This window comes from Ochotona curzoniae, unplaced genomic scaffold, assembly GCF_017591425.1.
Source record: "Ochotona curzoniae isolate NIBS_2020 unplaced genomic scaffold, NIBS_Ocur_1.0 contig_883, whole genome shotgun sequence".
In the NCBI taxonomy this organism is placed as follows: domain Eukaryota; kingdom Metazoa; phylum Chordata; class Mammalia; order Lagomorpha; family Ochotonidae; genus Ochotona; species Ochotona curzoniae.
Genome location: NW_024466599.1, coordinates 28111983 through 28133878, shown reverse-complemented (window position 1 = coordinate 28133878; position 21896 = coordinate 28111983). Strand labels below are relative to the sequence as shown.

The following is a 21896-nucleotide window of genomic DNA, read 5'->3' as shown; positions in this document are numbered from 1 at the left end:
CAGACCATAGAACAGCCCTCCATAAATCTGAATCTTTGTAGTCCCTGATGACCTGGTTCATAGCAGAGCTCTACTTTCCTTTAAGAAAAGAACACTTGCACGTCAGCAGAGCACAGGACGTGAACTGTCAGTGCAGCCTTGTCCTGCTGTGCCCATCACCTAGAACAGTCTGAATGATGACTAAGAAATGGACTTGAATTCTCTGTTATCCACAGATGAACTCTTCAGGTGTGGATAACTCATTAAAACCCTTTTGTTCTAAAATCAGGAAAATAATAATCCCCACTTTTTTAGTTTTGTATTGGAAGTAAATAAAACAGCCCATGTGAACAATGCTCAGTGTCATTTCTAGGATGCAGTAAATATTGAATACATTGCAACTGCTTTATGTTTGCAACAACTTAGCAACTGAAGAGGGAAGCAGAGAAGCATTCACTAGAGATTCATTCAGTTGGTTTCAGTTGAAGCATCTATTGTGTACTCGGTATGTGCAACATACTGTACTAGCCACCTGCTGTTGACAGATGAGTAAGATGGCTGTTATGTTTAGGGAATGAAGCCTAATGGTTAAGACCAACATTTGATGGAAAGGAGCTCTGACTCTGATAAAGGAGGTGAACACAAAAATGTACAGGAACATATCTAACCAACTGACATGAAGGGAGTCAGCAGCCAAGAAGAGGAATAGGCTAGAAATGACGTGGGCAAAGCACGGAGATGTGAGGAGTCTTGATCTATGAATGGCAAGAGTTTCAGTATAGATGGAACAAAGAATGAACTTGTTTTATAGCTTTTCATTTAAGGGGATGGATATTAACTGTTTAATAGGGACTATCATATCCACATGTGAAGATACAATGCAATATGCATCTCTACTTCCAAATCAAAGATGGACTCCCAATGAAACTTAACTATAGCTTGATAATCGGATGATGAATTCTCTGCCATTGTCTATACCAACGATGTCAGGATACACTTCAGAACAGATTGGCTTAAGACTGTTTATGAAGGACTGTGCTACTGTAATAATATGGAGGGAGTCACTAGGGGGAAGGGATTTGGGCAGGAAAATCCCAGAGCCTATAGAACTATCATAAAACAATTTTCTAATGTGAAAAATAAAAAGAAAACAATAAAAAATGATTTGGGGAAATGGGAGAAATCACACTAAAATTAGAAATTTGTGACAGGTCATTAAGTTTTTGTAAGCCATGTCAGCTTGGATTTTATTCTAAAAGCTGGAAGAAGTTTTAAGCAGGAGAGTGTGATGATCAGATCTGTGATTTCAAAAAACAATTACCAAGCAGATTGTATATAAAAATGAAAGTCAAGAAAAGTGAGCCCTCTTAGAAATGGTTAAAATATCCTAAGCAAAGAATGGATGAGGGACTGAGCTAAGGCAGAGTAGGAGTGACAAAAGCCATGAATTCAAGAACATGCTAAGGAGTCTACAATAGCTTCCACATTAGTCACTGAGATGCAAAATTGTAGGGAAAGGAAACTTTTCAGTTAAAAAACAAAAAAACAAAAAACCCTAAGTTGCCTCAAGCGCAGGTTAGAATACCCAGTAGTATCCTAGTTTTTATTTTATTTATTTTTTGGTTGAGGGGAGGGTAAAAAGTGGCATAAGAAAAGAAGGAACTGCTTGTATCATAGCAGGTAGAGATGCTATTCTGAGAACCCACATGCCATCAACAGCAGGAGCTCGTGTGCTTGGGAAGGAAGCAGATGATGGCCCAGGCTCTTGGGCCCCTGCCACCTGTGCCGCAGCCGGATGGAGCTGGAGGCTCCTGGCTTCCGCCTGGCCCAGCCCTGGTTATCTCAGGTCTTTGCAGAGCAGACGGCAGAGCTCCATTTCTGTTTGTCCCTTTTTGTACCTCTTTCTTTCATATAAATAGAATAAACTTAAAGAAGAAAGAAAAGGAAGGAATGTGTGGAGATGTTCGATTCAGGGACTGGAAAGTGTTTATACCTGTTTAAAACTTGAATTTGTCCTACTTAACTTCCGGGTGAGAATAGCTCCACGTGTGTTTTCAAGATAAAGATTTGAGTTTCAGGTGACAAGTCTGCCCTAGAGGGACAGATTAGCATGTCTGTGTCTTGGTGATAACTAATGTGCAGAAGAGGAAAGGAGAATGAGAAGACTTGGCAAATGGAAAAGACGGTCAAAAAAAAAAAACCTATTTATCCTTGGATTTTTCAAAGCCAGCTCAAATCTGATATATAACATTGGATCCTACGAAAGTAGAGCCTGATTTTTTATTCCAAAGGAGTTTATTTTTGAACAGTCTTCCCTTAAATCCTTTTTTTTTTTTTTTGGTACATTGATATAATGGGGCCCTTGTGTTAAGCAATAAATCAGTTCAGGTTTAAGCAAAATAAGAACCAATCCACCAGTGTCACATGTTAACAGTGACACTCACTAAATAAAACTCAGTGTGTGTGTATACATGCCTGTCAAAACTCCCAGAGGTTCCAGATAAATCATAAATCTGCTACTTAGAGGAGCAATGTGTACTGTACATGGCCAAGGTATCTTGAGGGTAAACTGTGTTTTGTGGTAAGATGAGTTCACCCTATAGAAACCATTCGTCAGACAAAATATATCATGGTCTTCCTGCATGACGCTTTACATCCCTGATTCCAAATCTGTGGATACAGTAGGATGTAAAATGCAAGTTGCTGTATCCTGACAAAAACTTTATCTAGAAGACAAATTTCCAAGGCCAGTATTTGGGACAGTGGTTAAGTCACCGTTTAAGGCACCCCCCTCCCATATTAGAGAGCCTGAATCCACTTGCCATCCCAGGCCTGATCCAGTTTGCTAATGTGCGTGGCTCCAATACTTGATTGGTTGAAGTTCCAGAACTCTGGCTGTTGCAGGTATGTCAGAAGTGAACCAACAAATGAAAGATATTTTTTTCTTGCACTCTCTCTGCCTTACAAATAAAATGAAAATGAATGTTTAAAAATTTTTAAAGTTATTGCAAAAATGAAACAGTTGTACACTTAGTTTTAAAAAAAAAAAATGCAAAGAAGTTCTACATGGTAAGCCACAGGCTGTTTAAAAGGGATATGGCCTCCAAGATTTTGCAAAGTTTACCAGAGCTGTGGGTCCAAACAGGATAAGTTAAAGCCTAAGAAATATGGGATGGGGGTTATAGTCAGAAGTGCTGTGTGAGTGGAGTGGTGGCTCGCGGGGGAGCCGTCTGCATCAGATCTTAGTGCAGGGTCGTGCTGCTGCTTTTGAGAAAGGCGCACACGTACGGAAGTACACACCCAAGGGTGACACTGACAGAAAACAGACGTCAAGGACGAGCAGCCACGCAGTCCTCTGTCCTTGCAAAACCACCAGGCCTTGTGGCCCAGGTGAGCATCGATCGCAGGAAATGCTCTCTTCCCTGGAGACAACAGAGGAGGCTAAAACAGCCTGCTCCCATGGGTGATGCAACTTGAATAAGCGAAACACATGAAAGTTTAAATTTCAGTTATCTAAAAAAACGTAACTGCCTGAAATATCACGCTGGCTCATTAGGGTGCCCAATTAAAGAAGGTGTTTTAATAATAGAGTCAAAGCATTCAGAGTTAGAGATGGAAGTGTTAAAATGATTCTCGGATGCAGACAGGTTCCCTGTTTGATATTTCTGTCTTGTTGTTTGGTGTACAGTAATAGTTGGTCTACAACCAGGCTGTTTTCTCCCTAGGGTGCCTTTAGCCAGCCGAGCTTACATTAAGACAGCTGGACTGCGGTCTACCATAGCTTGGGCAATGGCCTCCCTCGCTGAAATTAAAGTAAGGAGAACGTTTCATTCCTTTAATAACAAAGCCCTTTCCACAAAAAGCTTATACATATATATTGATGACCTGCTGACTTTTTCTCTCTTCCCTTCCTCCTTTTTCCTTATTCTTTTCCACTTTTTGTTTTGTTGAAATTGCTGCTGCAGTAATATATTCCAGTGTGTTGAGACTATTTTGACTATGAAGAAACCAAATAAGACATTGGCTACATTTTATTATTTCTAGTTTTTTGGTGTCATGATTTTAAAAAAAAATATATGACCTATAGAAACTCTGCTTTTAGTTTTTTTTAAAGATTTACTTTTATTGAAAAACAGAGTTTCAGAGAGGACAGAGAGAAAGCTTCCATTGCTAGTTTACTCTGAAAATGGCCACAATGACCATGTCTGAGCCCATCAGAGCCAGGAGCTTCTTCCAGGTTTCCTACTTGGGTGCAGGGTCCCAAGGCTGTGAACCATCCTTTCGCTTTCCCAGGCCATAAGCAAGAATCTGGATCGGAAGTGGAGCAGCTATATGGGATGCCAGCCCTACAGGCAGAGGCCTAACATACCATGCTATGATGCTGAACACTCCCAAACCTTTACATTTTTGTTGTTGTTACAGAGAGAGGGAGAGACAGGGGAGATCTTCCATTTACTGAGATTCACCGCAAAATGGCCACAATGCCAAATCCAGAAATCAGAGCTTCTCCTGGTCTCCTACTCTGGTGCAGGGGCCCCATCCTCTGCTCCCTTCCCAGGTCACCAGTAGATGGAGCAGCCAGGACTAGACCCGGTACCCAAACTGAATAGCAGCATCACAAGTGGTGAACTGGTGGGCTCTGTCACCTAGCTGGCCCCAAATCTACCTCTTTCCTTTGTTATTTTGTTAATGGTAGATTTATTTATTTTTAAGTTTTTCCTTAGGCTCAGAAACTTCCCCATCTAACCTCCCCACACACACTGGTTTTCCCTATATTGTAACAATAGCTTAGTCCCTCAACAACAGTCACAAGTTTCTTCCTGTGGCTAGGAGCTTGATCAGTTTTGCAGATGTTCTAGAGACATGCAAGAATTTTATTATCTAGTCAAAAAACGTTCCCCACTAGCTTTATTATATTACTCTCTGTTGCATCCTGGAGGAACTATTTCAAAATCTCCTATTGCTGTGTGTTTTTTTTTGTCAGTGCTCGGCAGTCTGGTATACCTAGATGTAGAGTTCTGACGCTCCCATTGTGAGCCATGTCTTTTCACTGCTGCTTAGAGTCCCCGTTCTCTTGATTCACCAGTTTAAACTTAAATTTCCTTTGTAATCTTCAGTCCTGGTTAGGGTGTGTTGCTGCCTGAGGTCTCTGCCACTGTTTCACCGTCAGCTTTATTTTCTTACTAGCCACAGTTGTCCCTGTCGGCGGGAGAATTCAGGTCTGTGTATGACAGAAACACTTGAGGTATCCCTTCTCTCCTTCTCCCTCCTGACGCTGTTTGCTTTTTGCTGTTGTTCATTTGGTTAATAACTAGTGATTCCATTATTCTATCTGGGATTGGGGATTTTTTTCTTATTCCGTTCCCAGCTCTCCTCTTCAACACATATGGCTATAACTACAGGCAGTACTGTGTCTACCATGAAGCCCTCTGGTCCTCCCCAGCTGCCCCCCTACCCTGTCACAATTCTCTTCTCTTCCTTCCATACTGCTATGCCCCCTGGTACAAGGGGACCATTTTTACCCCGTCCTCTCATAACCCCTGAATGTTAAACTGAGCTGAAATATTGCGCATCAGAGCTTCCCTTAGGGGATACCCCTTCTTTTCCAGAAGTTCTTGGCACTAATGTTACACATCCTGTTCTTTAGCCATTAAGGTAGATCTGTGTGTCACACATGCCTATAGACAAAACACATTGCAAGGTGTACGTATCTCTCTTTGGTTTTTCCCACCCTGTCTTTCCCCACTGAGGCCTCTGATACGGTTCATTTGTTGCTTGGTTAAAGTCTGTTGTTAGGCATTTTCCTCAAATGTAGCATGTGAATCTTGCACTGTCTGAACCCCTTTATATCCTGAAATGTTTCCCTTTGAATGCGGGGTCCTCATCCTGCAGGGGTAGGAATCTTGCCTTTGTAGTCCCTTGCCCTTGGGGACCTGTGGAAGCTGTTCCATTGTCCTTTAGTCTTGGATGTGAGCAGCCTATACCAGTTGGATTTCTCTTGCTTTATAGCTACTCTGGTTTTGTTTGTTTGTTTGTTTGTTTGTTTGTTTGTTTGTTTGGATGTTATAAGGGATTTCTCTTTAACCTTAGAGCTCAGTGGTATTACCGGGTGTGTGTATGTGTGTGTGTGTGTGTGTGTGTGTGTGTGTGTGTGTTCTGTTCTGCTTCTTGCTTGAGACTGCAGAGCATGGAGCTGCAAGCAGAGGGAGGCAGGGAGCTACTTGTAGGTTGTTATAGCCCCAGAACCTAGGATTTCCATTTTCATTTTCTTTAAAATCTTTAGTCCAAATGTCTAATTCTGGCTCTTCCACTTCCTTGTGTGGGAACCTTGGTCAGTATACAAAGGTCCTTCTGAAGGTTGTGGGGGCAGCCTCTGGGCACAGTGGTTAAGACGGTACTTGGGAAACTGCAGCCTACGTTGGAGGGTATGGGAGTGAGTCCTGGTTCTGCGTCTGATTCCAGCTTTCTGCTGGTGCAGACCCTGGAGGAAGCCGGTGATGGCTCAGCCACTTGACTGGGGTCCTTGCCACCGCTGTGGGAGCCTGTGGTTGAATTCGGGCCCAAGCCAGTGAAAAATCTATGTCTGTCTCTTTCTATCTTTTTGCCTTACAAATATGTACAAATTTGAAAGAAAGAAAGAAAAAAAGAGTTGTGGAGCTGGAGTTAAAAAAGTTAATTTTGGTGCAAAAGAACTGAAATTCTGTATGTTAAGTTTCCCAAAATTTGACGGAAATTGTGTATTATATAAAAACAATGCACAAATTTCTCAATTTTTCACCAAAATAACTTGAATTCTGTATTTCCGATGTTGTCAGAATAGTTATTAAATCTATAGTATTAAATCTATAACATGATTACTTCTCCAGCCCAGGAACTTTTTCTTCCGTCATTTATTTCTCTTCAGTGATGTAACGGATTTAAATGTAAGCTCATCTCCATTTGTTTCCTATTCTGAGATTCTGGCTGATGTCCTTCGGCTCCCTGGCTTACCCTGCAGCTCTCTTCCTTTCCTTTCCTAGGACTGACTGCGCCTTTGAAGCTGTTCTTAAACATTCTCTTCCTACTAACAAGAGTGGCAGAGATTTGCTATGCTCTACTTTAAATCACTGATGGAGACTTTCAGCTTATAAAACCACAGGTTGCTGTGTGTGTGTGTGTGTGTGTGTGTGTGTGTGTGTGTGTGTGTTTCTTTGTTTTTTACTTGTTTCTAGGAAAGCATGTGTGTTGTATTTGAAAGTATCTGAAAGCTCTTGTCTCTGCTGTAATAGTGGAGAGCTGTGTTTTCCCTGGGAGTGTGTGTGCTGAGTGTTTGGCCAGCTGTGAAGGGACCCCGCCTCAGATGTATTGTTATTTTTCTTTGTTGACTCAAAGGAGGTAAAGTGTGGTTCTCAAAGCCTTTTTAAATAGCCAGGACCCTGTATCTGGGAAGAGGCCAGTAGATCGCCTGCACCCCTGGGCTTGGCAGGGGCGGGAGAATCTGTCCTCCCGCTGACATCGTGGTGGCCACCTGCCTGCTCACTGCCTGCGCCTTTGGGCACGGGTCTCTGCAGACCAGCCTCCTCCTGGGTTCCACGGGCTCACCAACTGGGATCCAGCAGCCATCTGTAGCTTCTGCAGGCCCCTGCCAGCCAGTTTTTCCCTTGGGGGCTTTGGTCAGGTTCTGCGCACCATTCATCCAGCCAGGCACCTAGCACAGAGCTGAGATTCAAGGGGGGCACTGTTTGTAGGTTATCATGCCTCCAGAGTCCACTATTTCCTTTTTGGTTTGATTTAAACCTCTATTCCAAATGTCATTTCATATAAAGAGAGAGGTATGCTTATGATTTTTTTTTTCAAACTGCCATTGGTGTCACCACGGTTTTCTATAACCATCTGCAAATTTGAAATGTTACCTTGGTCTTGATTTAAACAAGCATTTTTCAGAAAAGTCAGAAGTTTATGATTCAGGACCAAAGGTAACATTCAGTAAAACTGTGTTTTCTTGGGCATGTGCCCTGCTAATACCAAGAATAGGAAATGTCTCTCAAAATGTGATTCCCTGGCCAAGGAGAAACTTAAAGTCCCAATACATGCTTAGTGGGGCTCTCCCCCGGGGGTGCAGTGGTGACCCACAGTGTGGGCAGCCCTGCAGTCCAACTGTCCAGCGTGACCCAGGGCCCTTTTTGGCATTCGATGCCCAGAGCAGCGTGTAGGCAGCTCCACCTTGAGCGGGCCAGTGTCAGCGATAGTGAAGCCATCACATGCACCTGTTGCATATTTGTCATGTTTGCTATGAATTCTACTTCCTCCCATCATAGCAAGGAAAATCCAGCTCCATACATCACATTTGTCGTGAGAAGCATACAAACACTGCTCTGCCTTGGTCCATGTCCACACGTGCCATGACTCAAAAAGGTCTGTGGCAAAATAACGACATTTAAGGATACTTGTTGTTGTCATAGACCAGGGTCACAGCTTGCAAAAACTACTTATTTGGCCCACTTCATGAGCTTAGCATTCATTTGGAAGCAAATGACCATGTTTGCAATCATTATTCCTTTTGCCCTCATGGCCCTTCCTGGGGAAGGCTCTGTGTGATGCTCTCCTGAGAATGTAGTGTCAGGGGAAGAGTCTGTCTCCTGAAGAACACCTTGTTTCTTTCCATTAGGTATCCCCTGGCCCTGACAGCAACCAGCCGGCCAGTGAGCTCGCTGCCTGCCCCGTAGGCAGATCGGGCGATGGAGAGGTCTTGGCTCCCACACCCTGAGTGCCGCTGGGTCTGCACATGGGGTAGGTGACCTGCGTGCCCTCACTGCGCCTTCTAGACAGTGGCTCCCTCCTGTTTCCCAGAGCCTCTCCGTGTTGTTGACGCACAAGCCATCCCATGATGTCAGGCTGTCACCACAGCAAGCACTTGGGCCATTAGCCCTGTTGTCATTCTTCCTGACTTCCATGGCCACGAAGAATCTGCCTCTCAGCTTCCTGGCTTAGTGGTATCCTGGGCCTTGTCATACCCAGAAGGGTTTTCCTGTATATGTCAAGGTTCGGGAGTCCTGTTCATTACTTTGCTGTTCCTACTTGCTTCTTCTAGTCCCGTAATGCACAGCTCATCTCCCAGGAGATCAGGTGTCTGCTCTGACCACGGTGTGTCACCCTCCACCTGTCCTCAGCTGTCAAACACATTGTGGATTGCACCTGATGTCATTCCACCCAGCTCCTGGCCCATACTTTTAACTCCTTTGCTCCATGTTGGACTTAAACACTAGAATCACAAGAGAGCCTCAATATGTTCTGTCTGCTGTATCTGCAAGCATATTGGAACCTGGATCCACATATTCTGCTTTTGTGTCATTAAAGTAAGTGAATACTCTATTTCCTTTGTGTGCTGGGTTCCATCCACTTGTGTCTGTTTTTCTGCTGGGCTAAAGCTGTCAGTGCACACACCTCTTTGGAAAAAAAAAATCTCCTAAACTCACATGTTCTTTCACCTACCACAGCCTCTTCCTCTTTGCAGAAAATCAGAGCAGTGGTCTGCATGTTCTCCCTCCCTCCCTCTCAGCTCTGCCCCTCCGGCTGCAGCAGCAGCAGCCCCCGAGTCTGCACACTCGGTGTTTTCATGCTGTGCTCACTCCCCTTCTGGAAACAGCCTTTTTTCTCCTTGTTTCAGGCCCACCGCTCTGGTTCTTCTCTCTCAGTCCATGCAGATGAACCTGTGCCTTTCAGACATCCACAAGGGAGGCCACAGAGGCCTGGTCCAGGGACGCCCCTTGCTGCCTACATAATCTCACCCGTTCTGCTGCTTAAATGAGATTGATGAACTGACTGATACAGACTTCCCAGATTCATCTCTGGAGGCTGATCATCTCCCTTCACCTTCACTCACTTGACGCCCACAGGGTTAAGAGGACTCTCAAAATGAAGTCTCCCTCGACCTTCCACCTGCCCAGCTCCCCCCCATCTCAGTGACTGGCAGCTCTTCCGTTTGCTCAAGACAGGATCTCTGCAAATGTTGTCTTTTTTCAGTAGTGCATATTCAGTCCATCCTGGGGGCTCTGCCTCTTACAGTATACCTAGAATACAAGCCCATCTCTGCACTTCCCCCGAAAGTGCTCTGCATTCAAGCTACGTCATCGCTTGCCAGGATTCTCTGACCAGCCTCCTTGTCCACTCTCACTTCTGTGTGGTCTGTTCAGCACCCGGCAGCCAGAATGATCCTTTGGAAATGTGATGTCACATTACCCCATCTACATACACTCGGGCTCCAAGAGCTTCCCAGCCTTCCGTGCAGAACCGGCATCCTTAAAGCACTTACGTCTGACATGATGGCATTCCCAGAGGACGCATTAATGCATGCTCTTCCTCCAGGCTTCCTGTTTGCCTTCTGGGGATGGGTAGGATATACTTCCCTGGGGACTGAATCCCATGTGCTAATGGAAGTGAGTCACATCCAGGTGACACCCTCCAGACCAGCGCAGCATCAGCCTCGCACATGAGCTGGGCCTCCAAAGAGAGAAGCAGAGGCCCTTTGCCATTTTGTTTTAAACTTCTGCAGTGTGGGGTGTGGCACCATGCAGTATAACCCAGCCCAGCAGCACACCATTCGGTCTGGCTACTTCTGCGAGGTCATCACCACATTTCTGTCCTACTCACTATTGTTCTGAAGCAGTGGCCTTCTCCTCACCTTAACCTTGCCAAGCACATTCCTGACCTTAGGGCTTTAACTGACCTGCATTCCTAGTTCAGCATAAAGAGGAATCTTTGCTCTTGGAATGGTAGTCCTCAAGTTTCAGCTTCCTTTTGTGATACCTGGTATGCTGGACTGGGCAGTACTGACTGAACATTTCTGTTTGCAGGCTGGAGTGTTCGTTTTAGATCCCATGTGTGGACTTGGAACTATACTTCTGGAAGCTGCTAAGGAGTGGCCAGTAAGTCCTAACCCTTGGTGAACTAAGCAGTGTGTCTGCTGTATCAAGTACAGCCACTTACTGATTGTTTTCAAGTAGATAAGCCAGTTAAGGGTTGTTATTTTAATCATATTTATTTTCAAGTAGATCATGAGGTTTTTCAAATAGATTATGAAAGGCTAATTAAATTGTGTTATTTCTTTCAGTACTCTGATCAATTTTGGAGAATGTGAGGATTCTAATAAGCAGTCACTACCTAAATCATACGTATCTTCAGACTCTCCAAACGTATGCAATTGTAAAATATTAACAGATTTTTAAATTTTGTGAAAAACTTCAATTTTTTCTACTAAATACTATTTAAAGTGAATAATATAAATGTTTTAAATTGAATTTTCAAACTCCATTCATTTCACATTAATTCTTACTATTGTGGAGGAAATACAAGTAGGTTTTCTTAACTACTTAGAACAGTCCTATTCAAATGACTTGAAATATGGCTTTCCTTCCCCAGGGTGGGTTTTATGTGGGTGCGGATGTCAGCGACTCCCAGTTGCTTGGCGCCTATGACAACCTCAAAGCTGCAGGACTCGAGGATAAAATTGAGTTACTGAAGCTCTCTGTTTTAGGTAAGAAATTAAAATGCAGAAATTGAGGGAAGTGAACACATCAATACATTTAGAAACTTAATACAAAAATAATTAACTTAATACTTTTTGCTTATATCCTCTGTGGACTAATAACCAGTTTACTTCCAGTTATCATAACTTGTCTGTTTCTCCAAACGTTCCTGATTGGTAAGCAGCGTTTCTGTAGTGTAGAAGCAGTGTTTCTGTAGAAGCACTGAGATAGAAGCATGACTTTTTTAAAGATCTGTTGGTTGCATCTAAACCAGTCCTCACATCATAACCCGGATTGGTTAATATAAGATAAATGTGGAGAGCTGTTTCATGAAAACAAACACTCTTCATTGCTTTCAGAGACCAGACGAAACATTCGGAATTATTCTATGTTCTTGCCTCATATTGGAGTGAGGTAACCAACTGTCCCGTTTGCTTAGCCAGTGCTGCCAGTGCTAAAGCCAGGCAAGTCTGGAGCAAGGCAGACCTGGGCATGCCCCTTCCCTCCATGGCAAATGAGCAGTGAAAAACCTGGCTGGGAGTCGAGTCTGCTGAGCTCAGACCGATACCCCTTAGGCCCGTGGTTTTAGCTGCTTAATACACGCCTCTCATTCCTTTTTTTTTTTGTCTCTCCCTCCTGTTTACTTATGCCTGTCTCTCTTAAAGAAAAAAAAAAAAAAGCAAAATGTGAAAACTTAGCCCGTCTTCAAAGTGAATGGATAGTAGAGATGTATAATCAAAAGGGGAGAAGCAGTGAGGATGAGTCTCCATAGAAGAAAATACCAGAAGAACCGCCATGTAAAAGCACAGTAAGGTTCCTCCGAAGAGGAAGCTGTGCTCACGGTTGGCCTCTCGCGGCTCCAGGCCATACTCTGTAATGCGAATGTGCACGTGACACAAGTTCCTGAAGCACTCAGAGCGGTGCTTGCACTGAAATAAGCCTTCCAGGAGCCCTGGTTTCTGTAAGAAAGCCATTGGATGAGACCCCCCCACCACCATCAAGAAAACTGACACTGGGTGTGTGTTGTTCCACTCTGGTGGGTTTCACGGCCTTCCCATCCTCAGGCATCTTGTGAGTGTGAAGGGAAGAATCCTGACTTGGCCGTGTGACCTCTACCACACACTGAACTGCAGTTTTATCTGTTTTCATTTTCATCGAATTCTCCACAAGAGCTCACTTTGAAAAACCAGGCAAAGTTCCTGACTGTTGTTTGGTTGTTAAACATTCCCTTTGGTTAGCAGATAACCAGTTAAATCCTACTATTCAAAAGGAACACCATAACTGCCATGGTAAAGGCACATGTAGCGAGAGAAGAATGAACAAGAGACGAACTAGGGGAGTATTGCAGTAATCCGAGTAGGAAACGCTGGCGTCCTAGGCCAGACTGATAGCATATTCTGCCTTGTGATGGCCAAAGTCAGGCTGTGTCTGGAGGCTGGTGGGAGCAGAGGCCAACTGCACATGGGTTCCTGAGAGCATGGCAGGACTCACATAGTGGCAGCTGGTAGAATCTTCTGCTTGGGAAGGTGGGGGAAGGAGAGAAATGGGTCAGTAACTAAAAGGAAAGATCTAGGGCATTAGTCAGGGACTTTTTTGACAGAATTTTTTACAGTATGTTTGAATACTGGAGAATGATGTCAGAAGGGACTCAGTACTGCGGGAGACGGGAGACGGGAGAATCACTCCTGTGCTCTATTCCAGACCTAGGGCATGGGTGTGAAGCGTGTACCCCCTGGGAACAGGGGGAGGTGGAGGGGAGAGCAGATGTGGGTCACACCACGCCAGCAGGGCACCATGGTGTACATGCCAGAACGGTGTTGGCACCGGAGTGGATTCTTTCTGTTGTAGTTGTTGAAAATATTACAGATGCAGCACATTGGTGTAAAATTTCCTCTGTACTACTGAGATTAAATGTCTTTCATGTGATGTCATTTGTAAGTCTTCTCTTTGATGAGTTCTCCATTTTTATGATAACTTTGTGTAATAGAGTACCATGTGTACTTTAAGGTGTTTGGTTACCACATTTTTCCAGGCTGAATTTCCAACCAGGGGAAACTTTACATCTTGTGAACAATAGGGACCCATATAGCTATTGAATAATTACTTCTCTATTGCTTATCTCTTGCACGGGTGGATAGTATAGCTACGTAAGAGTGTTTATTTTCTTTATGAACTGGGTTTTGCCTGGAGGGCTGTAGTCATCAGTGCGGCTTAGAGGGTTGACACTCACAAATCCCTTTTCCAACATGGATGGGCTTGAGAGTCTCCTACCTTTGGATGTAGTCATCAGGATGCCATGGGCTCACTCAGACTGAATAGAGTCTTCACTGTGTCCTGCAAGAAAAAAAAAAAATAAGAACAGACATCTTTGTATTTTCTGCCGTACAATATGGAGATGCTAACATGCACTTCCCAAGGCAACAGTGAAGGTTTATTACATAAACCAAATATGGTGGTTGACACACAGCATGAATTAATGCCTCTCACAGTGGATAGGAAAATTAAGAATGCTCCCACAGTGTGAGGAAATTAGGCATGTTCCCAACAGGAGCTGTGTTTCTACACAGTGATGCTCTTCTTTCCCTCTGTGTGCGGTAGTGACTTCTGTCTCCTTAAAGGTAACACTCCACTTGTTGTACACCCTCTGCTAGTGTAAAAGAAGAGATGACCACTTAACATGCAGAAATTGTACGAATGCACTCTCAAATTGTAACCATGGAAATGCAGAATCAAATGAATGTCACGTTGCGGGTTCTCTTGGGAAGTGACAGTTATTAGCTAGGCCTTTGGTTTTTGATCTACAGATATATTTACATTCTTAGTAGAAGATGGGTACTGTGGCATGCAGATTTCAGGGGGATTGAATTAAAATGCGAGCTAGCTAGGTAAAAGGATATATTTTTACTACTTCCAGTCAGATCTTCTGTGGACTATCACGCATTGTTTGATAACAAGGATAGTTCAGCTACTCAGCCTCTCATAGAAGAAATGGAATTGAAAAATAAGTCAATGGGGCAAGTGTTTGGTGCAGTTAAACCATTGCTTGGGACTTTCATGTCTCCTATCAAAATGTGTGATTCAAGTCCTATCCCCCCTACTTCCAATCCAGCTCCTGCCAATATGTGCCCTGGTTACCAGCAGACAATGGCTTAAATGTTTGGATCTCTTCCACCCACATGGCAAATCTACACTGAGTTTCAGGGTCCTAGGCCAGCCCTGACTGTTGGCAGGCATCTGGGGAGTGAACCAGTAGATGGAAGACATTTCCGTCCTCGTTTCTCTCTGCCTTTCAAATAACATAAAAACACATTTTTAAAAATGTTCACTGATAAGTATACTTTAGTGCAAAATAATTTTTTTAACCCAAGCATGGTGTTCTCATAGGATATATTTTTCATAAAATTTTTGAAGATACCCTCTCATTTCTGTAACAAAACTATTGGCAACAATTGTGCTTTGTTCTCAAGCATCCCTTCTTTTCACCATGTGTGAAGATGACATGCTAAATAAGCATCCCCTGACATAGTGGGAACATTTTTCTTAAGACACAATATGTTATCTGATGCCCACCTTGCCTACTGCCTTGACCCCTGGCTGGTGTCGTCAGCAGAAGGCCTTTGTGGGCAGTTACATGTTGTCCACTCTGTATCACTGTCATCTTACTTCGCAAACGAAATCTGCTGCATCAACTCCAGTTCAAGTTCAGCCTCCTCTCCCCTTCCCATCCCATACCCCCCACAATTCTTAGAAATTCAGGAAAAGCATTTTCAGTCAGAGATGAAACATCTAGTGAGTACTATTGTCAATTCAGTCCAGCACTGTACAAGTGCCCATTTAGGCATGAATCTGGGCCACTATAGCGTTTTGACACAATTCAGTATTATCACTAAACCTGGAGCAAAACTGTACCTGGAATTTCATGTGACACCCATGCCAATCATACTTGCCCCGAAACATGGGGCAGCTTGTTAAGTGAAGCAGGCACTTAACCAACACCTTTTATATTTTTATAATATACAAAACATCACTAAATTTCAATCTGTGATGAAGACAGTTGAATACAAAAAAATGTTTCAGGAGCCAGCATGTGATGGCTTAGTGAGTAAAGCCACCATCTGTATCTCCGGTGCCATTTCGTGTCCTTGCTGCTCGCTCTTTCTTTCTTTCTCTCTCTCTTTCTTCTTTCTTTCTTTCTCTCTTTCTTTCTTTTTTTACATTCATTTATTTTTATTGGAAAGCCAGATTTACAGAGAGAAGGAGACAGAGAGAGAAAGAGTATCTGTCTGCTGGTTCACTCCCCAAGTGGCCACAACACCTGGAGCTGAGTCAATCCAAAGTCAGGAGCTTCTTCCAGGTCTCCCATGCAGGCACAGGGTCCCAAGGCTTTGGGCCATCCTTGACTGCTTTCCTAGGCCACAAGCAGGGAGCTGGATGGGAAGTGGAGCAGCCTAGACATGAACTGGCACCCATATGGGATCCTAGCGCTTGCAAGACAAAAGATTTAGACCCCAGGAAACCACACTGGGCCTGGCTGCTCCACTTCTGATCTGACTCCTGGTTAATATCCTAGGAAAAGCTGTGGATGATGATCCAAATGTTTGGGCTTCTGCTACCCACTTTGCAAATCCAGAGGGAGCTCCTGGTCCTGGCTTCGGTCTGACCCGGTCCTGGCAATTGTGATCATTTGGGGAGTGAGGCAGTACATGGAAAATCTCTTTCTCTGACTCTCCCTTTCTGTAAGTCTTTCAAAAAAATAAATAGTAGTTCCTTTTTTTTTAAGTAACTCAGCATAGCAGTAAATTACCTCTGCTTTTCTGCTATCAGTTGAAAGAACTTTGAAATAACTGCTCCCTGTATCAACCAGGGTCCAACAATGGTGTTATAAACGCTTCTGTTTCATGAACTAGTTGTGTAACCTTGATTGCATGCTCTTCAGCCTTCATTGAAAATCTGCGGAGGATCTGACAGATGGGATGTGGAAAGAATTAGCTTTGCTTTTTTGAAGAATTGAAGTTAGTAACAACAACAAAATCAGATCTACTCTCTTTCCCATGGCACTTTCTGCTGCTTGTCATTCCATATAGCATTCGAGTTCACGAAATTCACATTCTCTCTCACGACAGTAATGTCCACAATTATTTAAAAGTACTTCTGTTGGTCTTCGAGTTAAATTGCCTTAACTTTTTTATTCCTCAGTTGATTCATCTCTTAAATGTCTGGATTGTATTTATATTTCCACCCCCCCTCCCCAAAAAAGGCTGGTTAGTAAAACGTTTAACTTTTTCATATTTGAAAATGTCTATGGTAAAATGACACTCAGTTGGCAATAATATTTTTCGATGTCACCTTGTAAGTTATCAACAGTGGCTCTGTAACTTTCTGTTTGTTTCCATCACAATCTAAACACATTGGGACGTTTTTGCATTGGAGTGTGACATTCCTGCACTCGCCTGCTGCCGCTGAGGTTTTTCCTGTCTTTGTTGTTCTTTTTCTCATTCCAGAAGGTCAGGGATGTCCCAGACCCTTCCTTGGAATTCCCATGTCTTCCTAATCTAAAAATCCATAATGCTTAATCTTACACACGCCAACTGCAGTCTCCATCTAGAGTGTATCATCATAGAATTATCCAAATAGGGACATTTTTGAGAATGAAAGTGCTAGAAATTATTCAGCGTATGGTATTTTGAAATATAAGTTAAATTCTTAACTTCTTATGGTAAACCTGAACGTATACGTGTATAAATATCTATACATGCTGAATTTTTATTAAAAAAAAACTTTTTTTAAAAAAACTAATTTTTATTTTGAAGTGCAGATTAATAGAGAGAAGGAAAAACAGAGAAAAATCTTTAATCCACTAATCTACTCCCTAAATGGCCGCAACAGCCAAAGCTGAGCCAGCCTGAACTCAGGAGTGTCCTCTCGATCTTGCACATGGGTTCAGGGTTCCAAGAACTTGAACTACCCTCGCCTGGTTTCCCAGGCCATAAGCAGGAAGCTGGAATCAGAAGCGAGACAGCCAAGACACAAACCATTATCATACGGGATGCTGGCGCTGGCAGGAAGAGAATTAGCCTGTTGAGCCATAGCACCTACCCTCCCCACAGGAAAGTTTTTGAAATACTGTTTTACAATTAAGGTGACAAGCAAAGCAATTATTTTAGTCAACTAACTAGTGTATTTTTTATGTATGTATATGTGCTATATAAAGCAAAAACACCTTGCAATTAGATTATTCTTTGTCATAAATAAGATGTGCTATGATTTCTTTATCTGTTTTCAGTCATTCTGAAAAATCGTAGAGGACTGCCATAGTTGTGTCCTAATTCAGTTCTAAAGTAAGTTAGGGTGTCCCATAAGTTAATTCTACAATTAAGTTCATAAAGTTAAATTCTAGGGGGAAAAAAACTCCTGCTTAGACCTATTAATGACCCTGTTTTGTTTTATTTAACTATCACTCTAATTTCACGTCAGGGTTTGAACTAGGAGAGGTCATTAGCCAAAACACAGAATTTATTGTTTCATTTTAAAATTTGTCAACAGGAATTCTTGTGGTATTTAGGAAAGATTATTAAATATTATTACATCCCTACAGAATTAGATACTAATACTGAAAATTGTGTCATTTGGGAAAGCAGAATAGAATCTGTAGAATATGGTATTTTTCTAAGTAACTTAATATATTCGTGGGCCTGGCAACTTCCTATACACATATTCAGTTTAGACAGTTGAGTTTTCTGGTTCATTTAAATTCTGCTTGCGACATATTTTATCATACCTGAAAAAAATATTTGCCCAGTAACAAAATACAGAAAATATAGTAACTAGTATTTATCATTAGTAATTCTGAAAGCATTTGAGAATCCTGTGATTGCTTAGAAACAAAACCGGCAGCCCTAAATTTTATTTAAAATGCAAAAAAAATCCATTTTTAATAACTTAGGCTATAAATATTTAACCTTATTGTAAGCAGACTCTCTGGTTTCTATATTGCAGATTTGCCATTGCCATCAGAAAGCATTGATGTTATTATTTCTGACATTCCATTTGGGAAAAAGTTTAAGTTAGCAAAAGACATTAAAAGAATTCTGCAAGAAATGGAGAGGTGAGTCATAGAACTTATTTCTGTAATTTTTTGGCTCTGGGACACTTAACCAAAACGTATGATAATTCTTCAGTTAAAGATCTGATTGCATCGTAGTAATATGTCAGATTTTTGTAGCTTATTTTTCTAAGATTTCATATGAGAAGTTTATACTTGTGATACAATTATGCCATTATCATTTTTACTCTTTAAATTTGATTCAGAAAAACTATTTTTCAGTACTGCCTGACATTTGAATGTAAGAAACAGTGACCTATTATTTCAGTCACCGAGCTAGGTAATTTGCATATTTGCTTCTGATCCTCACTTCATCTTATTAGCTGAGTGAATATCCCGTATTAAAAAAGATCATTGTGCTTTATTTTTCAGTATTTTTCATTATTTCTGTTTTCACTTACTTGAAAGGCAGAATGACAGAGACAGATCTTCATTCTTGTTTGGGGTTATCCTTTGTTTTTTTTTTTTTTTAAGTTTTTTTGAAAGGCAGAGTTTTAGAGAGGAGGGAGGAGAGGAGGCAAGGGAAGAGCTCCTCTGTCTGCTGGTTCACTCCCCGAATGGCTGCAATGGCCAGAGCTGAGCTGCTCTGAAGCCAAGAGCCAGGAATTTCTTCCTGACCTCCATGTAGGTACAGGGTCCCAAGGCCTTGGCCCATCCTCCCCTGCTTTCCCACGCCACAAGAAGGGAGCGGGCTCAGAAGTGGAGCAGCTAAGACATAATCTGGCTCCTTAGGGGTGCTGACACTTACAGGTGGAGGATTAACCTATATACCGCCACGCCCACATCTGCGTTTAAGTGACCTAAGTCTTGATTTTATTACCCGAGACCCCTCTCTCTGAGCAACACTTCTGATTCCTACAACTGTCAAACACCTCTTCTCTGCTCCCACAGCCCAAGATCGCAGTTCCCTCAGATGGGCTCTGTTTGATTTCACATTCCAGTCATCACCGGAGCTCATAACAAACCTGGATGTCCACTGCCCCGCCTCTGGCACTGGGGAGCCTGTTTCTTCCCCCGCTTGAGGCTGGCTCCCTCTGCCTCGGTGACATTAATGACTGTTCCACTTTTCTCTTAGGAAATCTGAGCAGCTCAGGCTGCTCCTCCTGTCCTCACCTGAAATGTGGAGTCTCTGTTCGTCAGTCCCTGTTCTCTGCCACCTCAGTGATCCCATCCACCCTCATAGCCGCGTGTACCCTTTACTCCTGGGAAATCCGCTCTGTGCCCTGGACACTGGTCTTGCTCAGCCACTCCAGGCTGCACACCCGGCTGTCTGTTGGAACCCACACTTAGGGTATCGACCCATCCAGCCTGCCCTCTGTTCCGCCCACCACTCCCTCCTCCTGCCACCCTGAATCACCTGCCACGATGGACCACATTCAGTGCCTTGACTTCCTCTCCTTGCTGTGCTTCCTGCTTCCTGCACCCTACCTTGCCCTAGTCCCTCACTGTCCCTTTGGGATCCCTCCTGCTTGTCCCTTGACTCAGAACTGAGATCCCAGCCTCTAGGAATGACCCACCTCTCCTGGGAGTGTCCCCACCCTCCTTCCACATGCCATGTGGTATGTATGCCCAGAAACCCGTCACTTGCCCCCTCCTCCCACCTAGGAGGCTCTCAGCCACGTGCAGGGTTGCGTTGCTCACTGCCTCAGCTGCAGAGCCGGGCAGCCCTGGGCTGAGTGAGCCGGCCCGAGAACTCTCCTCCGAGAGCTGCCCTCTCAAGCTCTGCCTGCTTTTTGCTCATCTTCCCTTCGTCCTTGCCCCGAGCTCTCGTGACTTCCTCCTGCCATCGACCTATGCCTTTAGTATGTGCAGATTCTTCAGGATTCTGCCAGGTGCCTTTTCCTTTATACAATCATGGATTAGGATGCAACTACAAATTACGTTGTCGAAATTACGTTGACGCCTGCCTTTTGAGTAAAACTAGATCATTAAAGGAGATTTGTACTTAAGGATTCATAATCACTCCAATGAACGTGCGTTATGGCAGATGCTACGTAACTGCCAAACATCCTTGCATTTTAATGGACAGCATGAGATTTCAAATCAGCAATACCAAATATTTTAGGTAAAGTGGGGCTGTTGTCTAAGGAGACAGAAGAAGAACTCGTGCTCATTTTCCTTTTTTGCCACAGAGTGCTCCGTGCTGGCGGGACCATCGTCCTGCTGCTTGGTGAAAATCACTACAGGCGCCTCACCAGCCAGGCGGAGAGCGGCCTTCCTCCGGATGCCAAGGGCAGCCACATGGACGGACCTGGGACTGGCAGGTGCTTAAAGCCTGAAGACAAGATGGACAGCCCAGGGACCGTGGCATCCTCCTTCAACACCAGTAACCAGGAGTACTTAGATCAGATGTCACCATTTGGCTCTTTGGTCCCGACGGAATGCTACAAAGTTAGCCTTGGAAAAACAGACGCTTTCCTGTGTAAATATAAGAAGGCATATCCTTACGGCTCGTAGGAAGCCTGCCACCAGCCAGGTCCTCAACTCTACGCCAGCGGCATGGCGGCCCCAGAGCTCTGAGTGAGCAAACTCCCCAGAGACATGGCTGATTGACACAGGTTCTTAGAATCTCTCCTCTCAACTGCATAACATGCATACAAAAAAGAGTTACTGAATATTTTAAGAGACTCTGAAGTTTGTATTTTGTCACAAGGTGGAAAGATCTGCTTGGCCAGAAATTGGTCCTTTGCAAAACTTCAACTTTAAACTTTTCAGGGCTTGACATGAGCGTGTCACGGTCAACACCAGCTCGGTGATATTTTAACTTTCAGATGTTTGGAAATGATGAACAATTTACATGTGAACTTCTTTTGATATTAAACCTAACTTTTGATCCCCTAATTTTCTCCTTCATTGGAATGAAAATATTTTTTATTTGCTGTCTGTGGTTATATATCTCATTATATAGAGCAACAATCAGAAGAGGAATTTGAGTAAAGCCAGTATGTTTCAACATGGTAGAAAACGGAATTTGCTTTTATCTTAAAAGCATTAATACACTGTCACCTCTTTCATATGTAGGAAGCTCAGTGTGTTTCTGACGTTCACTGAGAAAAAGATGGAAGTGCGAGTTGCGAATTGCTTCCCTTCAGTGGCCCGGCAGAGTGGCTCGGGGCTCTGGCTGCCGTCGGGCCAGCTGAACACCCCCCTTGCTCCCTTCTTAGGCATCTCGGCACTCTGACATAGAAGCCTGAAATCTTGCCATGCGGCCAGGGTGTGACTGGAACTGGGTCCTTGGCGTCAGGGTGCACTCAGCCGCGTGTGCTATGCCAACTGTGCCCAGTGGCAGCAGCAGAGCATCCTCTAGACCC

The 21896-nt window shown here is 43.5% G+C and overlaps 1 protein-coding gene across 1 annotated transcript in view; it reads left to right on the top strand.

Annotated features, from left to right (window-relative positions):
* The window catches only part of THUMPD2 (THUMP domain containing 2), a 36131-nt gene extending 15074 nt beyond the window's left edge, over positions 1 to 21057 (top strand). Inside the window, exons 6-10 of the mRNA XM_040993126.1 lie at positions 3705 to 3792; positions 10812 to 10883; positions 11377 to 11491; positions 18480 to 18588; positions 20718 to 21057. Coding sequence (XP_040849060.1) covers positions 3705 to 3792; positions 10812 to 10883; positions 11377 to 11491; positions 18480 to 18588; positions 20718 to 21042 — 709 coding nt within the window. The 3' untranslated portion in view covers positions 21043 to 21057. The remainder of the gene's footprint in view (positions 1 to 3704; positions 3793 to 10811; positions 10884 to 11376; positions 11492 to 18479; positions 18589 to 20717) is intronic.
* The last annotated feature ends 839 nt before the right edge of the window (positions 21058 to 21896 follow it).